This window comes from Helobdella robusta (assembly GCF_000326865.2).
Source record: "Helobdella robusta unplaced genomic scaffold HELROscaffold_43, whole genome shotgun sequence".
Lineage (NCBI taxonomy): Eukaryota > Metazoa > Annelida > Clitellata > Rhynchobdellida > Glossiphoniidae > Helobdella > Helobdella robusta.
Window position 1 is genome coordinate 1,472,317 of NW_008705028.1, and position 22,131 is coordinate 1,494,447.

Consider the following 22,131-nt stretch of genomic DNA (forward strand, 5'->3'; position numbering starts at 1 on the left):
CTAACCGATTGTTGATTTTTATCTTCTTAATCTGTTTAGTTTTGTTGTTTTGTTGATTTTGTTGTTTTTTGATTAATGAAAAATAATGTTTCTAATTATAGAATTCCATTGCCTATATGTAACTAATCTCAACTAAAACCATACACATCTCGATATTACTAGCAATGTATAAGTTTCTCATAAATATAAAGACGAAATCGTTCGTGTATTTAACGTTATGACACCTGTCTGACTTAGACTGAAATTCGGCAAATAATAAAATCATTTTATTAGAGGTTCATTGATAGATGGGTTCAATAGAGGAAATAATTTTAAAATAAAGTTAATGCCCGCAATAAAATGCATAATTTCATTTTTGATGAAAATATGCCTCAAATGTTTGAGGCAATGTTTATATTATGACGTAATCTAAGATGCATACATTTATAAATGTATGCTTGCTCCAAAGAAATTTGATCATTTGTAGGATGTTTCTGTTTGTATGGAAATAACAAACTCGTTTGATTGGTCATCAATGTGGATGTTCTTGGTCTTCTTCAAGCGTTTCACGACCACCGTCCTACAGTGGGGACACGAGGTCTTGTTCTGCAGCCACATGTCCAGACACTGGAAGTGAAAGGCATGTCCACATGTGAGTTTGTGCACGAGTGTCATTTCATCGAATTCGCTGCCACATATGGAGCATTCGTCGTTGTAAAATTTCCCCGGCACAAAAAGCAGCTTGTATCTGCGGTGTGTGGCAAAGTCAACGTAGAAGGAGTCGTGGTGCTCGATCCTCCCTTTTACATTCGTTCCACAAAAGTTCTCGTCGAAATAAAACTCTCTCTCTACTGTGGGGTTCTTCAAAAACTCATCATAATAATAATCCTGCATCTTTTCCATCAGTTTGTACGCAATCTTGCTAGATGGTATTAATCGTAACATCTGCTCATATCTGCTTCGTGGTAGGCTGGTGGTGTTCGAAGAAATAATTCGAGACAGAAATATTACTTGATTCTCCGTTATTTTACATCCATTTATATATTTATCCGGAAAGTTTTTGTAAAAATTGAGCCTGGTTTCGTCAGTTTCCCGAAGGAATTTGAGCAAATAATTATCAGCAACTTTATCAAGACTTGCAGCGTTAACTGACATGTTGATGTTATATTTAGAGGATGGAAATTTTATCAAAAATTTCTAGGAAAGTTTTTGTTAAAAATTATTGAAGTGAATAGTTGATTTCAGTAGAGAGAGAGGGAGAGTTTCTGGGCTTAGGGCTGATTGCATATTTATATAAGTATTTTACAAAGAAAAATTTATTGGCAGTTTGTAAATTCACTTCCACTTTGCGGGGAATTAAGGGGAATACTTACGCGTCTAGTTAGAATATTCAAATACAAACTTTGTTACTCGGCAAATAATCTTTGATTTATTGAAGTTAATCAATAAAAGTATAATGCAATAGTGACACTTTTCAAGTATTTTTTTTCCTTAAAAATAAGAACGTTGTTATAATTTGGCAGTTGTGTCTTTGTTGAAATTCTAACAGCACCTATTCAGATACGCCAACGCATTCAGTTAACCATTACTGCTATAACAAAAAAATGTTTGACTGACAATCCAACAAAATTCATTTTCACAGAGACAAGAGATTTCAGCCGCATTGATCTATCATCTCTGGGTAGTTTTGCATTCCTATATACTTCCATTGCATTATCGATATTGACATCTCGGCCACATCCAATATTGCAAAAAATCCGTACTTTGGTAAAAGTAATCGGAAGTTCACTTCACCATTCTTTTCATTTTGACAGTCTAGTATTTCTGCAACATTCTTATTTTATTATCAACAATTTCGTCAAAATTGTTAAGATTGGTAAAATAGTCACGTTTTTGAAGTTCCCGTTGTAGTCTATGAAACCCCTTCAATTCGTAATAAATTTTTGTATCCTCGGAAGCGGATATTCTGGAAAATATTTACCTCAATATGTAGAAATTTATTGGTATGAATTATATGTCATATAAAAAACAGTTGATATGTTTTGAATGTGAAAATAGTGTTCTAAATTTAATTGAAATATTTTTTGAAATATCACAATTTAAAAACTGAAATCTATCTTTCCGTCTTCTTTTATATGTATACTTATTTATCTTTTAACTTCTAATCAACTCCTTTGTTGAACATCACTCACAGCACATGAAGACATTGATAGATCAACATTTTGATGATGCTGGTAGCAGCAAGCGACAATGAAATTAATTACCCAAACCTATATCGGGTATTCCAAGTTTGTTTGTTGAAGTTGCAGCTGGCTTCACAATAAAGTGATGTTTGTTGTTGTTACGACTCAAGAATGCCTTGTTCTAGGATTCTATGAGAATGCCCTGTTCTAGGATTCTATGTTATGACTTCACACTAGCCTGAACTAATTTACGATTGCTGTCTGACACGATCAGCTACAGTATTCTCGTTCGCCCTACAAATTTCAACTCTGTTTTCATTAGTTTTTGAAGTTATAATCTCATTGCTCATCATTAGTTTCTATTTATCATTGATCAATTCTATGTTGTTAAATGATTTAGATGTTTGATCCTTTAGTGAACAAATTTTGAAAATTGTTAATAGTTTAAATTTTCAATCGGTTTTAAAATGGTCGATTTGTATACACATGTATACATCTATTTACAAAATTAATAATTGTGCTATTAAATGTTTTCAATGATTACTAAAAGAATATTGAAAGTCAAGTCAATAAAACTCATAAAAATAATTATTGGCGTGTATTCATCAGAAAAGGGTGATCGTAAGTTAATAGATGGATCAAGGTATTTCAATGAGATTGTGCTGAACATGCACAGCGGTTGCAAAAACTGGAGCTTCTAGACCGTATGACGCGCTTACATGTTTTGAATCCACGCAAACACATCATCCAACACGCACCGCAAAACCTGGAAACATCAATTTTCTTGGACAACATTTGTACCAGGTCATTGCGTTCTAACGACTAAGACATGGCACTTCTACGGTCTGAGCTAAAACGGTGAACTACCTGCGTCACCGTGGCTGTCATCTCTTGCAAAATTTCACACATATATAAAAGGTGTTTGTTTTAGCATACAATTAAAATCTTTTTAATTTGAATTTATTTGAAAATAAGAAAACCCCTGATTGTGCTAGTTTATTCAAAGTATCCAGGAAAGTATCTAGTTTAAATAATAATCAAAAATTTAAATGAGTAGCGGTTTTTATTATAACAAAAATTCAATTTTTTCAATAACGAAATAAACACGACATGATGCGTTTTAATGAACGTAATCAATTGTTACTAATAATTTAAAAAAAATAAAGTTTCTGAGTTAAATATAGTATTAAAGTAAACAAAAAAAAGTAGACACAAAAATTTTTAATTTAAAAATTGTGAAAAACATCCCTTTCGCCTAAAAGAGAATTACGAAATTGGCAAAAAAAGGCATCAGCTTAAGAATTTACGAAACATTCTCCACCTCAAAATTCAAAGTTATGGGACAACCGATAAATGCAATATCAAACTGCGTAATCAATCATTAATAAAAACTTCTCATATACTTGACAAACTACAAACATTAAATCATAAAATACCATCGTAAATTAATAGATGTACGGTATTCCAATGAGATCATGTTGAACAAATACCGCCGTTGAAATACGTAATCCGCTCCATACAAAGTTCATAAACCTTATTTACAATGGTAATCACGGTATTCACTGCTATGAGGGCAATCAGTCAAAGCTATATATAAATGATCTTCTTGGCGATGTATAACACGATCAGTCGCAATTGTTCATTGACTACCTCAAATAATTCGTAAAAAAGTTATTGAGTTTGTATTTTTAAATTCATTTTAAAATGGCATTTGAATCTTACGGGCTTGAAAATATAAAAATTCATGTTCCTGAAGGAGGATTTTTTGGCCAGTTGAACAAACTTCTGGGCATTGGTTGCTCATCAGAGCAGTCATCAGGTATGCGTAATAAGTTCACGACTGAAACTTGGGACAATGGGACTCAAGTTGATAAATCCACCAAATCTTTCAAATTAGAACCTCTTGTAAGAAACGTTAACTATAATATAAATGCTCAACGAGCATTGGAAGAAGAATACCCGATCTTTAAAGAGCATGGAATATTGAAGATGAAAAGAACCAAGAAAACTTATTTTCCTTCGCTAATAATTAAATGAAAAATTTAAATTATTTACGATTTTTACAGCTTATCTTTTTTCTACTTATTCTCAACTTAATATGTATTTGTGTTCTTTTAAATACAAATGTTTTATTTTTTTTATACTTCTGGTTTGCCCTTTCGTATGTTATGAATGGCAACAATATATATCGTTAATTTTTCAAACTTGTACTTATTTCTTATCAATATATCAATATATACAGCAACAAACGTTATGCTATTGTTAAAATGGCCATTCCTGGCTCTGTACGCTTTTGTATTAGAAAATGTATGTACTGTGTGTTGTTGCGACTTAAACTAAAATATTAATATTTCTACTTTAATTTAATAATAATTATGTTGACGATAAATATAATTTAATAACAAGAAATTTGAAGTAATAATAATGGTATTGATAATGGAGTTAGAAAATAAAAGGATGTTCCTATTATATTTTAATGACGATATGACAAAAGAAAACATATTTCAATACGCTAATTGAATGAACAAAATTATTTTTTCATTAATTTTTAACAAATAAACATCTTACGGCTCGATACAATTATTTGTAACAGCATTTGCGAAGTTCAGTTTACAAACCGTCATCATCAGTTAATTCCATGTCTGACTCATGGAGTGACGACATGTGTATTGGCGTGGATATTTTGACAAAATCATAAGAATACATCAGGAAGGTTGGATGTTCCAGCTCAAATTCATCGTCATTGAAATCAATGCTCTCATTTTTTTCTAACTCGTCATTGAAGTTAAAAGATTGAGGCACTTCTGAGTTTGGCATGAAGAGAAGGTTTTCAAAAAATCCGAACATCGGGTCAACCGGTTTCACACGCATTAATCCTAATTTTGAAATATTAAAATCCATTGTCTCTTTGCAACTCTGCAAATCCATTGCAACTCTGGAAATTTCTATATTTAGGTTTTCACCCATTTCATCCTTAGTAATGAAATCTTCGCTAATTAGTCTGGATTTATTTTCTACCACGTCTTCAAAAAATCCGTTGCTTGGTAAAAGTGGTCGAATTTGTTTCAAACCACCTGATTCAATTTGATCGTTGAATATATCTGAAACATTCCTTTCTTCGTTGTTGTTGAAATCATTGAGGTGAATGAAGAATCCACGTTTCATTGGTGCTCGTTCATATCCATAAATGCCTTCCAGTTCTAAATCATTCACTGGTTGGTCGGAAAGTTTGAGTTGTTAAGGATGGAAATATCCGCTCTGTGGGTCTGTAACTTGGATAATTTTCAATTACGAATCCGTTCATGTTGTAAGATTTTGTTGATGAGCTTTTTAATGGCAATATTGAGGATAGATAATCTTTTCAACGTCAAAATTTGTTGAACCTATTAAATTTATTTTCAACTATTTTGAGCAATTTTAATGTGTTCAATTATGAAACTACGCTCCAATACTTCATTTATATACTTGTGGTTCCAATAACTTCTAATCCACTCGTTTGTTGAACTTCATTTATAACACAGTGATATTGACGGATGAACAATCAGATTAAGTAATAAAGACATGTTTTGAATACTTTCCAACAATGGGTTTGACTTTGGTAAAGTTGTTTTGCAGCTAGCTATTACTAAAGTGATTTCTGTAGTTATTATAAAGTCACACTTGACGTGAGGATATTTGTTTTTTTAAACCTAAACTAACTTCCTATTGTTATCTGATGAATACTTCAAAGGAACGAGTCTGGCAGGATCATATAATTTGGTAAGGCCCTAATGTCAAACTCTCAAACATTAATCTCTTTTGTAATAATTTTTTAAAATAACTATCAACTAACCTATTTTTTAATTGTTGCACTCCATTGATTATTTTAATTTGTTTTAAAATTATCTAAATATTTCAATAATTTCAATCACTGGATATTAAATACCTAAACTAATCTTTAACAATTAGAATGAAAAATTATTTTTTAATCAGCTTTTAAATGTTTGTATTATTTGAAAAATGGAATAAAATGTCTAATAGAAAAAAATTAAACCGGTGACGGTAGGTTATTTATTTTACTAAAACATTTCAATTGTCTTTGGATGCAGGTTTCGTCATGTTGAATTGATGGAGTGATTGTTTGATGTTTAAGTTGACGAAGGTTGCGTGTTGTAGTCTTGATTGATGGTAGTGGAGGTTAGATGACGTGGTTAGAAATAATTTTAATTTTCTTGAATAATCTGGAATCGAGTGTGTTAAATATTTGAGTGACAGTTGGATGACGATGACGATATGTCGTTGAGGCAAATTAATTTGTTGATGCGATATTGCAGTTCTTGAAGTTGTATTGGAGTAGCGAAGTCGGACTAGAAATGCACTTCGTGCATGTAAATGTCAGATTAGTGATTATGTAATGTTGAATAACTTGAATTGCTGTAATCTTAAATTAATAAAAAACTTATGAAACAATCATAAATTCATTAAAATAAAAATTTTTGATTCATAAAATGCGATCGTAAATTAATAGATGTACGGTATTCCAATGAGATCATGTTGAATAAATAAATACGTAATCCGCTCCATACAAAGTTCATATAATCATATTTACAATGCTAATCATGGTATTCATCGCTATGACTGCTAATCAGTCAAAGCTATATATAAATGATCTTCCTGACAATGTATAACACGATCAGTCATAATTGTTCATTGACTATTTCAAAGAATTTGTTAAAAAAGTTATTGAGTTTGTTTTTTTAAATTTATTTTAAAATGGCATTTGAATCTTTCGGGCTTGAAAATATAAAAATTCATGTTCCTGAAGGAGGATTTTTTGGCCAGTTGAACAAACTTCTGGGCATTGGTTGCTCATCAGAGCAGTCATCATGTGAGCATGATAAGGTCACAACTGAAGTTTCATTGATCAGCAAACAAGCATCCAACAATGGGACTCAAGTTGATAAATCCACCAAAGCTCGCAAATTAGTATCTCCTGTGAGAAATGTTAACGATGATATAAGTGCTCAACGAGCATTGGAAGAAGACCACCCGATCTTTAAAGAACGGGGCATATTGAAGATGAAAAGAACCAAGAAAACTTATTTTCCTTCGCTAATTGAATGAAATTTTTTTGAATTCATTCTTTAGAGTTTTGCAAACCCTACACGGTAAATAGGAAGAGCATTTTTCTCATGACGATTTTTTTTACACTTACTTTTTATTAATATTTTCAAACTTTTTATTAATATTTTCAACGCTTCAATGTATTTACATGTCCGGAAGTATAAATGTTTCCTTTTTGTTAAATACTTGTTTTGTCCTTTTGTATGTTCTGAATGGCAACAATCATATTTGTTAATAAATTTTTTTACTTACTGCTTGTCAATAAATTATAAAAAAGTCAACAGAGTTTTTTCTTCAACAGCTGCGGATCTAGACAAATTTTTTCTGGAGAAGCCAATGTTTTGAAAATGTTCAAATTTTTACGGGGTTCCAAAATCCGCCACTGGCCATATGCAAACCCGCCGTTAAAAATTTTAAATAAAAAATATATACGCTTGAAATTATTTCAATTTTGAACCGACTCAATGATTTCTATTAATATTACACATTTGTAACAACTCACTTCAAACGAAGATATTGGTGATGACGTGATGTTTGTGAGGATGATGGAATAATCGTGATCATAACTATGACCGTTATGATGATGTCTAATGTTAAAAAAGTTCAAAAGTAAAATGTTCGTGCAAGCTTTTCACTTGAAACTTTGAATTTTTGTGATTTCATCTCTATCAAATTGGTTAATTTTCAGATTAATACGTTGCACACTCTTTTCAAATATCACCTAGTTTTTTTTTCATACATCTTATTCACTATTCAATTAAAACGCAAGTTATATCTTACAATCAACACCAGTTAAATTTTACACGTGTGTTCCATTTTTAGATGTGCTCAAAAATTCAAAACATTCTCTCCAATACAGATTTCCTCTTTGTAACGGTCAGTCCCTGGACACCTGTCTTTGTGATTTTTGATGATTATTAAAATCAAGCTACAGTATGCGACGACTTGTTACCTTGTTACTGGTTACTCTGACCTTGTGACATTCATGACCTTGTGAACTTCATGACTCCTGTGACCTTCAAGACATCCATGAACTTCATGAATTCTGTTAAAACAGAGATCGATGAAGATTCACGCAATAAAATTAATATTAAAACGGTTATTTTTTTTGGAAAACATTGAACGCATGTACTTAAGTTGATTTTATTGATTTTATTTCAAAAAGTGCGATTAATAAGAGTAAGTTGAGAAGAATTAACCTGAAAAAAAAAATTAAAAAAGTAAGGAGAGGATTATTAACTAATGAATTAGAGAGTTGTGTACTTGCTAAAGACTTTTAAATCAAAATTAATTTCCGCAATTATCTGCACTGTGTATCATTTATCAGCCACAAACTAGTTTAAAATAGCCTTGAATATAATATATTTAAGCATTTTCATGAAACAAAATCAATTTTTTAAAAGTTGAAAAGTTTTTCAGTTATAAATAATTGAATTGTATAGAAAGTGATAGTGCGGCGAGAAAACATGCCTGTTGACAGTTCGTATTGAACCTTGCCCTCCGTTCAACTTCTTACGTAACTATTCAATGTATCACATTCCACTTTCTAATCTAAAGATTGTAGTTTGAAATTAGTCTCTTTGTTCCATACATTTGTACATTTTTGCCAGTTGCTGTAATCCAGTTACACGCCAATTTGTGCAGCATTTTAAATAACGTTCAAGTTGGATATATTTAAAGAAAGACAGTCACTCGGTGGAAGGAAAATTGCAGAAGAAATATTTTATTGAAAAAATAATTTTTCATACTTAATAGTAAATATATGAGAGTAGGAGTTTGGAAGAAAAGTGTGTTTAAAGAAGCAAGATACGCTGTGAACTGGCAAAGGAGCCAGTGAGTGACTTGTTAGGCACGCCTTGACAGCGGATTACATTGTTGTAGCAAACATTTTCACATTAATCACTGTTCCGGGGTTTGTCAATTAAATAAAATCTGTTTTAAATCAATTTTTTTTAAAATTTTAATTAAAAACGATAAACATCTGTAGTGATACTAAACACACAATCGGAGCTTAGCATTAACGCTATTCAGATACTTTCAACTCTGAACCTAACTTGTGTTCCAGTTTTGTTCAGCTAAGCGTGTTTCATAGTCAAACATGATGTCTGATTTGTATATTCTGAATACATATTTTTATGTGATTTATGAAAGTGCATGGTTGAATATTTGAATTTTTATACAAATTTTTATACAAGTCTTGTCTGAATATTTGCAGGCATGCTGTACGCGTTTTTGTTGTGTAATGTACGATTTTTGTTGGTACGCTCATACATCACAAGAACGATGCAGGATTTAATGAAATTTTCATCATTTTAAAAATTTCCCAACCTTCAAACATCGTATGATCTATCGTCTGATTATGTGTGAGAGTGTGTGTGTGACTTTGTGTGTGTTTTTGTGTATCTGTATGCGTGTATGTGTGTTTTGTGAAGTAAAACTACTGAAAAGTTTTTCATTATCTACTATTTGTTATACGTGCCAGCATTTAACAAATAATTTTTTTTTGTGTCTATAAGAGACAATAAACAATTTGCGTATAATTTATGTGCACCAGCTTGTTCGTGTGTACGTCTGTGTTGGCTCTTATGAATGTTACTTTTTTAAATGGAACAGTTTCCAGCACGAAGCTCTATTGAATGAAATTGTTGCTATCAGTTTAAAAATTTTCCAACCTCCCTCCCTTCCAAAATCGTACGATCCATCATAAAAACACCACGTCTGTTACTACAGAATGTGTATGTGTGCGTGTGCGTGTCTGTGTGCGTGCGTGTGTGTGTGTGCGTGTGTGTGTGTGTGTTACAGTCTATCCACACCCATAGGTTTGAGTGTATGATTTATGTGCACCCGCTTTTGGCGTAGGTCTATATGTTTGTGCTGGCGTTAATGAATGCTGAATAAAATTAAAAGTGGTTTAAGTCATGGATTGATAAAAATAATTAATAATTAATAATTTGTTCTATTAAATATATATATATATATATATATACTTTCATTACCTACTCATGGCTGAATTGTTCCAACGACGCATGTTTGTTGGACTATGTTACCGGATTAACAAGCGAGTGAATGTTACATGTGTGTTTGTATTTTATGTGTTTGTTTGTGTGTGAGGTATTTGCACGTACGTTTGTGTGTGTGTGTGTGTGTCCTTTTGTTGTTCGCAAGTACTTTTATTTATGTGAATTTTTTTTGTAGGGCAATTGATTGATTTGGTTTGAAGTTATAATTATAATTTGGACAGATAAACAAAATTATCTTCTTAATTTGAATTGTTGAAATGAATGTTGTGAATGTTTTTAAGACCTGCAAGCGTTTGTGACTGCATCACCTGCAATAAATAAAAAAATGTTTACCCTTAAAATATTTAAATATTATAAATTTGATTTAAGACATTCATAAAATTAAACAATTGAGCTGAATAGAAAGACGAAATATTAAATAAAACCTCTTTCGTTATCATGCTGAGTTGATTTATGTACAAACTTTGTGAGAAGGTTCAAGGCTGAATATTGAAGAGAAACTCAACAACACAACGACAAATTAGAACAACACTCCACACCAACAATACATCAACTGACTACATGACATCAGACGAAGGTGGTGCTGTACAAAGTTCAAAAGTTTCATTTTATAAGGCAACCAACTGACTGCCGATCATCCATCTGCAACTTCTTCTTCTCATCCTTGTCCTTATTTCTCAGGTTACTAAATAATTCTCTCAAATTAATTTTCACATATTTAATAAATAATTTTCGGCTTAATTTTTTAATTTTTAATAAATTATTTACTTTTGAAGAGACGTTTATTTTAAAAGATATTTTGATATTTATTATAAAGACCATACTTTAATAATTGCACACAGTCAAGATAAAATAAACAAGTTTTTTTTAAATAAATGTAATTTATCAACAAAAATTGTTTATAAATAAAATGAAATGAAACGTTTTAATAAATTTTGATGAGAGTGAAATTTGTTTGAACACGCACGTAGAAAGGTAGAACCTGCCACAATGAAGCTGCTCCTTGTCGCCTCCCTCTTCATTGCAGCCTTCGTCTTGACGACACGCGCTGACGACTGCGACGAACCGGAATTCACAATGGAAAAAATGGCAGAACAGATTGAGAAGTATTCGAGAGGACTGTCACAAGAAGAGATGAGGAGTCGCTCCAGGCAGTTGAAGAGCTATTTGAAGGGCGAAGGATCCAAGCCGAGATTCCTTCCTGCCAACGGTATGATATCTCATTTGTTCAATCGTACATACGTTTAATTAATTAATTAACTTATTACTTACTTATTAAATTATTAATTAATTAATATGTTTGTTTAGTTAAATGTTCTATAAAGTTCTAAAACCTTCGTGTTCATTGAAAATGGCCAGTTTTGTCAAACGCGAATATGTTAAATGTGCAAATATTAAAAGCAACGCTTTAAAAAATTTAACATTGCACAAATTCTAACACTTCTTTTGTATGTAAACAAAAAGCAGATTGTGCACATTCAACTGGCCTAAATTTCAATTCAATTATTAAATTTTATAATAGAAAAATAAACTAAAATTATTTGTTTTATAATCTGAATGTAAAAATGAAACACTCTGATAAACATTTTTTTTTGCCGCACATATGACACTCGTGTTCTTTCTCTTAATAGTGTTTTCCATATCCTTATTGTAAGGTTTATGAAAATGAATTTAAATATGATGAAAAGTTTTCATTGAATTTCACGTCCACAGTTCAGTGCGTCCTGGAGAAGATGGATGATGAAACGAAGAATCAGATTGTCTCCTTCCTCGATGTTCTCTACCCATAATATTTTTACAATTTTTTAAAATTAAATATCCAATAAATGAAATTATTTTAAATTATTAAATTTTTGTTTTCAGTTCGTCAAATTAAAATCTTCTTAGGAAAATATCCACAAAAACTGTTTAAAAATCATAGAGCTTGTATAATTCAGATGCCGATTTTCAAATTTGACATTTTGGTGTTTTTTTTATGAACCTACCTGATGAAAATATTTTGCAACATAGAATTAAATATTGAAAATGACAAGTAAAACTAAAAAAGAAAAAATAATTTATCGCAACAGATGGCGGTATGCTAAATGCCTGTTCATATCACAACAAATTGTGAATTTAGAATTAGAAAAATGTCGCAATGAAATTTGTGTGAATATGTGTTTCAAATAAATTAAACCGACTAATATGCAGAAGTTACAATAATCAGTTAAATCAGGGTTGGGCAAACTACGGCGAAGCTATTTTTCGCCAAAAAAAGTCGTGGCCAGACATTCTGACCAAAAAAAGGAGTCACATAGATTAAAAAAATTCTCCCCCGGGTTGAAAAAAATTGCTATTCAAGTACATATGTGTCCCTTCAAAGGTAAAATAGTTCTTAAAACGGCCCCCACAATAAAACGTTTGCCGACCCCTGAATTAAATAATTGTATTACCAACACCAAATTTTCAAATGGAATAAATAAACGTAAAAATTTTCCCGAAAACTGCGTTAGTCAACGCAAAAAAGTTGGAAAATGTTTGAGACTACAAATATTAAAATACGACGCATTTTGAATATACAATACCTTTTCTATGAAAACAATTTAAACCTTTTTTTCAATACACATTTATATATTTAAAAAAAAATAACTAAAAAATCTAATTTTCGATTATTAATTTTTTATAATAATATAAAAATAACATGCAGTGTGCAGAACAATTTTTAAATTAATGTGTAGCGTTTATGTTCAGAAGATTTCATAATTATTAAAAAAAATATTTTGCATAAATAAACAACACAATTTGAGTCGTCACGTTCTTTCATCAATTAATTAGTATCCATACAAATGTCATATAAACAAAAAGGGGGAAAGTTCAAACGTTTAGATAAGAACAGCAACTCATTCGTAGAAGCGTGCAAATGTAAACCGATAAGATAGATAAAAAAAGGGTTACTTTTTTGTTTTTTATTAGATATTTGAAAAGGTTATTATACCAAAATTTTGTCAAAAACTAATTTAACATTTTTCTTCAAAACCTCAAAATATCGATCAATGTTTGAGTCGTAAATTTTTCCAGGAGCGAACTTTTCACAATCTTCATCAGACCTTGGGCATTTAGTTCTGTAATGGTGAACCATGCCAACGTCGTTTCCAACGTTGAAACTCTCTCCAACATCTCCAGGAAGGTGAATGTAGCAGTAGTGGTTGAAAACTGAAAGACAGCGTCGTGGGTCGCTGAATGATTTTGGAGCTGTCCAGCTGCTCAGAGGATTGGTTCTGTAATGAAATCTATCGGTATATAACCGATATCGGTGTGGACTGAAGTTCGAGTCATCACTCTGGAGCAGGTTCTCGACGGTTTGGTTGGATTCTATGTTGTAAGAACTGTTGCCTGTTTTGGAAATTTTAGGCCACGTTCTAAAAATGCAAAATAATTTATGCTTATTTTTTCAAACAAAAAAAATAAAGAAATTCAAATTAAAAATGGCTCTCAACCAATTGAATAAACTTAATCGTAAAGTTACTGGAATGTTTTTTAATAATAAAAGTTTTTATTTATTAAGTTTTTGAATATAGATAAGTTATTCTTAAGGATGAAGTTGTAGCTACCTACCTGAAATGATAAGCCATTGAAAAGACAAAGGTGTGTGGAGTTTCCCACTTTTTTTTCTTATCGGACTTTTTGCTTTTCTGGAGAAGTTCTTTGAACATTTCTTGGTACGTCAGAACTTGTTGCGGTATGATTATTTCATCATAATCTATCACAAGCACCCACTTAGCCAACTTCGTGTACCTCCAGTAACAGTGATTCAACGCTGACGGACTCCCGAGACTTATTGGCTCAAAGATGTCCCTTGAACTGAGGTTCGAATAAACAATGGGCTGCCAGTTCTCAAAGGCAGAAGATATGCCATAGAGCTTGAGAAGACCCCTTTCTTCGTAGTGTTGTAGGACTGACTGGACTTGTTCATCTGCCCTCCAGGTCACGTTGTGTAAGGTGACGTGAGATACTCCCAGCAGAATGTTCAACTCCATCCACTCGATGAATTCCTTCACATTCAGCTTCCCGTAAGACTTAAAAGAAGTTATATTAAGGTAAATAATTAAAAGAATGTTTTGCACTTACTATGTCATACAGTGCTACAAGGTAAAAATGCATGCAAACTATAATTAATTAATAAACTGGCTAGAAGAGGCGGAAAATTGATACAATCTGTGTAATTTTATCGTGAAATACAGAGAAGAAAATGTTGTGACTTCGATGTTTTATTTCTTTAACTCTTTAATTTATTAACAACTGCGAAATCGCTGATAGTTTCTTTCGTAATAGAAAGCGAGTTAACAGCTTTGTTCAATGAAGATTATAACAATTTAAATTTAGTGCTGAAGTTTTTAATAATATTTTGCTAAAGAAATCAGTAAAAATAAGAAATTAATAAATTAAAGTTATGAAAACATAATTTATAAACCCATCTAAACTTAAAAATTTGTATGTGAATGAAATTGTTAATGATGACGTAATGAAATCCAAAAATGGTTACTATAGTTGACCAAATGCCCAAACGTCATTAAAGAATTAAAAATCTTTGCAATGAATTGTTTAAGGTGCCAATGATTTAAACAAAACTGCTAAATGTATTATTGTAATGAACTCGTTTAAGTTTGATAAAAATGACTGCTCTTACACTTACAAATTTGTTGGAAGAAAGAATTTTTATTATTAAAAAAATATGAAAATTAAAGGTATAAGACAAAATTAAACACTTGAATCATGAACAAACCCCGTCTACGCAGACAACAAATTCGTATCTGAAGTTTCCATCATTTGAATCTTCAGCAGTTTTGTTGATGCTTGCTTCAGAATTTTTTTCAATGCCTTCCTCGTAGTCAGCATCACCTTCAACATCTTCAACCACGTATGCATGACTGTCCTTCATAAATATTTGGTCCACATTATTTTTCTCATTTTCCATATCAAGACTGGCATTATCTTCTGGAAAATCGTAAACCGGAAGCATAATGGAAGATTTTTCATATTTACTGAAGGCCAGTGAAACAAATTTGGGCGTAATTTTAATTTTCGAACCAATCGGACACGAGAATAAGAACTGACCATACCTTAAATGATCGTCTTCCACGTTCAGTTTTGCCGATGATGTTTTGTTTCTAAGGTTCAAAATATTGTGATCTCGGCCAGTTGCATGAACTCTTGCCCGAACAATTCGAACAGTGGGTGTTCCAAGTAAGCGCTCTTCCACTTTTCCATAGCCGTTAATTTGTTCATCCTCACCATGAAACCACATCTGGCAAAACACAGAAGTTGGATGTTTGTTTAATTTCTTGACTGCCAGCACGCGGACCCATCTACTGCCTGTATGCTGGATCACTTGTCGCCGGTCGTCGTGGTAGCTGAAGTAGGCCACAATTTCATCGAGGTCTGGTGTCGCGAGTGGAGAGTTAGATCGATTGTCATAAGCGACGTCGTGAATTTTTTGGTGAACCTGCCAAAATTCATTCCGGTACTTTATGTCGTCCTGCTTTGGGATGGGAAGATGAATTATTGGGCTTATAAAACCATCGTTACTGAAATAAGATTTGGATATTATAATGTTAACATTTTGTTTTAACGCGTTAATATACCGTTTGTAAACATCGTCAAATGTGTTGAACAGAATACAAAAAACCAGTAAGAGAAAGAAGATTCGAGCTATTCTATTTTTGTGTCTTAAAGTTAAATTTTTAATATTACAAAACTTCATTTTTTGGTGAAAGCTTTTTTAAATTTTCATAAAATTTAACAAATCTTCAACAATTGCTCGTCAATCACTGAACTACTTCATAATTGTACGTTTGTGTATATAAGCCCTAAGTAATGGTTAGAACAAAAATGTATAAACACTACTATATATGATACTTGTTACTAAGCTTAATTTGCATAAATTTCGAATAAATTTTCAAATTTCTAATAAATTATAAATAAAACTAAAAACGTTAATTAATTTATTAACTTAAATTATATAAAAATTCTTAAAAATATTTTTCTATTAGTTTTAACACTCATTTAAAATAGATTATTTGAAACCAAATAAGAATAGAAAGATAAGACTTCGTATCAAAGCAATCAGCATAATATATTGAGTCAAGTAGTTTTAATGTTCTATATAGACGAAGACGATTCTTCAAATCAAACCAGATACTGAATGAAAGTCATTAAAAGCTAAAGTAAGATGTCGCCATTGAAAGTTAAAATGCAGCAAACGTGTCTGAGTGTGTGTTAGTGATGTGTTTGCGTATGTGTGAGTGTTTATGTGTGATATTGAGAGGCTTGTTGTCGAGGTGCACCTGAAAAGGTGCAAGGGATGGATTTAAATAAATTATAAGTTGAGTACACGAGGTTTGATGAAATAACGCATTTGAATTTTCGTTTGTTTTTTTAAAAATAGAACGATCCTTCATAATGTAAGAAGATAAAACTGGGAAATACAATATAGACTACACTTTGGTGCAAACATATAGCAATTTGTCAGGAAAAATGGCTTAAGAGAGTTGCTCTGCAGATCACCAAATACCACGCAATACAAGAAACCTTCTTTCGTTGAAATTTATTTAAAATGTTAAACTCTATTATCACAAATAGGAGCACTGAATAACTTTCCTTTATTGGAATATTTTTTTAATAAGCATTAATATTTTGATTTTTGAATGATTTATTTCAAATATCATAATTTTATTCTATTAAGAGCGTGAAGACAACACATAAATTTATTAATTGTTCATACAAACTTTATTAATTTTTTCAATTAAATCTCCAAAGTTCTGATAAATTTGTGACCAAAAGATTAATTTTATTTTAAACCAGTTTGATGAATAGCAGTGAACAATTTTTTTTATAATTTTATTCGAATTCTTATCGCTCTACAACCAGAATTTTTTTTCAAATATAATATTTGTAAATACTTGAAAATGAGCCTTATGATGTGGCGTTTTTGGCAACATCCCAGGTTGGCTAACCCCCGCCACACACTTTGAAATTTCATTAACTCAACTTTTACATGGAATACTTAATTTTAAAAAAAATAAATAATAAATAGATTAGTTAATTTTTCTAAATGCTGTTTATTGTTTCAAGTTTCAAAATCATTACAAATTAGTTTTTATTATCTTTGAAAACGCTAATCTCTTCAAATGTTGAGTTTGATCATCATTCTACAGGAAGTTATGGCAACATGAGCATTGTACAAAGCGTAATAGAACGTCGAACCATACCTTCCATTGACATTCTGACAGTAACAGTTCACAAACCAGTTTCCATTCGAATTTTTTCCAGCACAGTTTGTTTTCTGCGGGCTGTTGTCTTGGTCTGGAGTTGAAAACATTACACCGTTGTGACGAAAACTTGGATTTGCGCAGTTCAGAACATCCATGTTATCCCGGAGTACCCCGACACATTGATGGAATATTTTTCCAGCTCTGAGTTTATCTTCAATACAATTTTATCAGTTCGCTATACTTAATACGTCAAATTACTCTACAATAAAAATTATTAATAACATAAAGCACATTTGAAACTATTTTTTATGTTCACATAAATGAATTCAGATTGGTCTTTGTAGAGTTACAAAGCTACTTAGTAGGCCAACCAGGAAAATAAACATTGTTTGAAATTTATCAAACATTATACAAACCCTGAAATGATTATATTGATCAGAAACCCAAATACCAGAGAGGAGAACTTCAAATCTCAATCTGTAATCGGCCGCTTTAGTCAACTGATGAAGTTGTTCCAAGCCCAGCCAGAAGTTTTGGTTGTAAGTTCCGAAACCAAACTATTAAAGGATATATATTCCAATTTTAGTTTTTTTTAAATTTCATTCCCAAATATTACTTTAAAAATTTTGGGACAAAGTTTTCAGCTATGCAAATTTTATTGATTATTTTTGCCCACTTAACACTAACTAACTTTTTGAAAATACACTCAACGATATGGAATTGTTGTAAATCGTATTTATTGAGAACAAGTGACATAATTTTGCTATAATTTTGACATAAAATTGCTGAGTGTATTATCAAAAAGTTAATTAATGCTAAGTGGGCAAAATTATTCAATGAAATTTGCATAAATATTACTTTATAAACATTCCAGCTTTGATTGAAACTTTGTAGGTTGTTGATCCTTTGTTGGATAACAATCCATCCATTTACAGTTGTGACAGTGGAGGAATTCTGAAACGTCGGAATGGTCAACGAAAGAGTTTGGTTGACACCACTATGAGCTGAAAAATTGTGAAAATGTTTTATTGTGATAGGGCAAGATAGGGCGAAAGTGTTAGTATAATGTTTTTGCACTTTACTTTACATTTATACAACTTTCACAACGATATTTTCGTTTAATTACTCTATCTGTTGAAAAATTTTTGCATGCGCACATAAACTTTTTCCAATTTCAAGTTTAGTCAAACCTTCGGGATTGATGCAGATTGTTAGTTGTCTGTTCCCGGTGATGCACAAATGAACTTTGCAAGGATTGTTCAACCCAGGAAGTGAATTAGAACAAGAATAGAACAATCCTCCATTGTAAGTAAATGGAAAATTGCAGAATTCACTCGATGTTACGTTGAAACTCTTTGCTAACAGAAAATTTCAATAAAAACAATGTCACGCTTACGGATGTCTAAAATTTGAAATCTCATTAAATTATGCAAGAAAACACTTTCATCGATTTCAGTAAAATTTATTAAATAAAGGAAAGTGGAACGACGAGATATGGAAGTTGAACCAATCTGCAATCCCCAGACCATAAAAAAGGGAGATATTTGAAAATTCTGCGTAAACTATAGTACGAAAATAAACAGAGTAGCAAAAAACTGGACATCAAAAGACATTGAAGAATCTTTTCTACAAATTGCATGGGTCCTTAACCATAATAACTGAACAATGTGTTTACCTCTAACACGAAAAGTTTAAAAAGAACTTCAATTTAATTTAATAATTCAACTCACAGATCGGCAAAGTAAAATTTTTCTCAGCAGCTGCTCTATTAATAAAAAAGAAGTTATTGTCATTAGAAAAATTAAGCTAGAAAAATGATCGTAACCTAATTTTTGTCTGGCCACAACATCCTATAATGATGAAGCAAAACATTGTCAATCAATTGTGATAATAAATTGAATAGATAGAATGAACTAACCTCGTAAGCATAACAATTGGACTCATTGGAAACAATTTTATAATGAAGTTCGCAAATGAAATTAAACAAATAACAGTATGTAGCTGGGCTACTCTGATTTCTAGGAACATAGTTGAATGCGTTGCAAATGATGTTACTGTCATTCACGACTGAATTATATCGAGAGCATTCGTTTGAACATTCTAGAAGTGATCGCACGCGAGACAAAACATTGAATGGCTTGGAAGCGAAGCACTTTGAATTGCTGAGATCCCCTATCTTACGGTAGTCCCTGCTGACTGCTGGTGCGAAGGTGTTAATCAGTGGTGGGGATGCTGACATCATCGTTGTTGTTATCAAAAACACCAACCGCATTTTGAAGTGTATGCATTTGAGTGAGTATAAATATTTATAAATATTATTAATCGTTAAAAGTTTAAATTATGATACTCGTTAGTTTCAGAAAATTGTGTATGTTTGCGTACGTTTGAGTAAGTTCGTGCCCACTATGATAGCAATTATCCACTTACATTTTTAAGTATAATAATACAAATACAAAATACTGTATGCTAGTTTGGACTTGTGCAACTTTTATAAACGTTTGTTTCTTGCCATTGTAATAATTATGCATTTGTAACCATTTCCTCGTGCTGGCAAACCAACATTAATGTACTCTGCAAATCAATTACTTTTGTTGAAAGTAATGGTTTTACACACGCAACACGGCACAGAAAACTCTTGATTTCATTTAGAAACGATAAATATTTCTATGTTTTTAAACTTCCTGCTGAGACAAATATTATTTGTTCTTAATATTGTAGCTCAGACAGGTAAAATATTGAAGATAATATAGGAATATAGAAAAAAAAATTTTATTCTATCATGCTTGAATGTTCTATTATGCTTAAAATAAATAATAAAATGTTCTTGCAACTGTTTAATGCAATGCTGATTTTTCTTTTTTTTTGGAAGAAGGAAAAATCACGTCAGTCAGTTATAATCATCAAGATTTCAATTGAACACTTCAACTTTTCTCAGCCCGCTTGTTATTCAGAAGTAATGTAGCCAGGGGCTGATGTCAGCAACGTTGACAACAGGATGGAGCAATATTTCAACTTGTGACGTGGGGCCAACAAACTGCCAAATTTTTGCTAGTGCGGCCGAGGATGAAAAATTGTACAAATTCACTTAATGTCCTAAATATGAAAATGATCAGAAAAATCAATACCGGGTCGATTTTAACACAGCGAGAAGGCTCACATCAAGTGCCGTTGAATAACGATGATTTCACTGTAACGTCTTTTGGTCAAGATCTCGGACTCTTGACATCACCTGAAAATGTTTGGCAACTCCTTATAGTTGAGAGTAGGTATATTCCATTCTCCATTATAACCTTTAATCACCTCCTCAATTGATTCCACGTCTCTTTTTGTTCCTGAAGACCAAGCTGTCGTTCCATGCTACAGTTGAAACCTGGCCAGAGATCTATATAACAAAATGAAAATATCATTACAAACAAATTTAAATGCCTATTGAATTGACCATCAATAAAAATACCACATAAAAAATGAATGTGGTCAAAAAAATTTAAAAAACACCAAAAGCTAATTATAAGATCTTTAATTTTATCTACAGCAGGCAATGAATAACATTTATGGGCTAAAAAATATTCAATTTACATAGCCTAAACCTCATCATAACACATTTATTCTCATTTAGTTTTAATTTTAAATAATTTAAACAATTGTTTTAAAAAAAAAAGAATATGTACCCGGAATAATGTAGAAAATCTGTACTAAAATTAAATAACGCCGAAACCAATTGATTTTTGAAAGCATCAGTATGTGTTTGTATGTTTTTTGTTGTTTGTGTTTTGTGTGTGAGTGTGTATGTGTGTGTGAGTGAATGTGTAAAGATAAGACACTTAAAAATTGAAACGCACATACGTACTTATCACAAAATGACAATAAAGGATTAAGCCTGTCATGTACAAATGCTTCAAATCTTCAATGAAGATATAGTAAGTAATTTTTTTTCTTTAGTAATCAAAATCGTAGAAAATCTTTTCAAACGCTTATCTTCAAAATAGGATTTATTCCCTCTGTTTGTACCGTACATAATCGTTTTGCATTTTTAGAAATTTATCAAGAAATGCGATCTGATGAGGATTTTTTATTGCTAATTTATCAATTTAATGAAATTTTCGTTTTTTCTCTCTTAAAACTTTACCAGCCATAACCGACAAATTTTAGTTGGGAAGGCTTAAATTTGTTAAAAATGTTGCCGACCTTTACTGCTTATAACACAGTGCCCAGTGTTTAGGAACCAACGCAATACCCTTTGTTTAACAAAACTAAACTTGGTTGTTGTGAGAGGTCTGAAAAAGTATTCCATTAAAATTTAAGTTTTTTTTTAAAGTTTGTAGATATTTCGTTCAGTTTCACCTTAATCATACTAGAAATTATCCTTGTTGAAGGCTTGTTTAGCCCCTCTCCAGACGACGTCTCTGATCTCCAATACACTCATCATTTAAGATAGGAATGGATGCCAATGATAAAAAGATGCAGCCATAAAAACAAAAAAACTGTTGGAAGATATTAAAATTAAAAAATTTCTAAAGTGGCAAGTAGTTTATTGATTTGCAAAAACATGCAGGAATTACTTGAACGAAATCAATGAGGATGATGAAAGTGAATATC

At 31.5% G+C, this 22,131-nt stretch overlaps 6 protein-coding genes across 6 annotated transcripts; 2 read left to right on the plus strand and 4 right to left on the minus strand.

Moving 5' to 3' along the window:
* Positions 1-456: 456 nt before the first annotated feature.
* Positions 457-1,134, minus strand: HELRODRAFT_177668 (hypothetical protein; the record flags this gene model as incomplete). Its single annotated transcript, XM_009025813.1, has 1 exon — positions 457-1,134. The coding sequence occupies one exon, from the start codon at positions 1,132-1,134 to the stop codon at positions 457-459; it is 678 nt and encodes a 225-aa protein (XP_009024061.1).
* Positions 1,135-3,866: 2,732 nt separating this feature from the next.
* HELRODRAFT_177669 (hypothetical protein) lies at positions 3,867-4,199 on the plus strand (the record flags this gene model as incomplete). The annotated part of the gene is made up of 1 exon (XM_009025814.1): positions 3,867-4,199. One exon carries the CDS (start codon positions 3,867-3,869, stop codon positions 4,197-4,199), a length of 333 nt encoding a protein of 110 aa, XP_009024062.1.
* Positions 4,200-4,772: 573 nt separating this feature from the next.
* Positions 4,773-5,466, minus strand: HELRODRAFT_177670 (hypothetical protein; the record flags this gene model as incomplete). Its single annotated transcript, XM_009025815.1, has 2 exons — positions 4,773-5,374; positions 5,436-5,466. 2 exons carry the CDS (start codon positions 5,464-5,466, stop codon positions 4,773-4,775), a joined length of 633 nt encoding a protein of 210 aa, XP_009024063.1.
* Positions 5,467-6,914: 1,448 nt separating this feature from the next.
* On the plus strand, positions 6,915-7,265 carry HELRODRAFT_177671 (hypothetical protein; the record flags this gene model as incomplete). The annotated part of the gene is made up of 1 exon (XM_009025816.1): positions 6,915-7,265. The coding sequence occupies one exon, from the start codon at positions 6,915-6,917 to the stop codon at positions 7,263-7,265; it is 351 nt and encodes a 116-aa protein (XP_009024064.1).
* A 5,988-nt stretch (positions 7,266-13,253) lies between these two features.
* HELRODRAFT_177672 (hypothetical protein) lies at positions 13,254-16,025 on the minus strand (the record flags this gene model as incomplete). The annotated part of the gene is made up of 3 exons (XM_009025817.1): positions 13,254-13,683; positions 13,880-14,340; positions 15,048-16,025. 3 exons carry the CDS (start codon positions 16,023-16,025, stop codon positions 13,254-13,256), a joined length of 1,869 nt encoding a protein of 622 aa, XP_009024065.1.
* A 1,422-nt stretch (positions 16,026-17,447) lies between these two features.
* On the minus strand, positions 17,448-18,459 carry HELRODRAFT_84990 (hypothetical protein; the record flags this gene model as incomplete). The annotated part of the gene is made up of 4 exons (XM_009025640.1): positions 17,448-17,661; positions 17,685-17,746; positions 17,952-18,092; positions 18,394-18,459. Coding segments are annotated over 4 exons (483 nt in total), but the record flags the coding sequence as incomplete, so codon positions are not given.
* Positions 18,460-22,131: the final 3,672 nt, after the last annotated feature.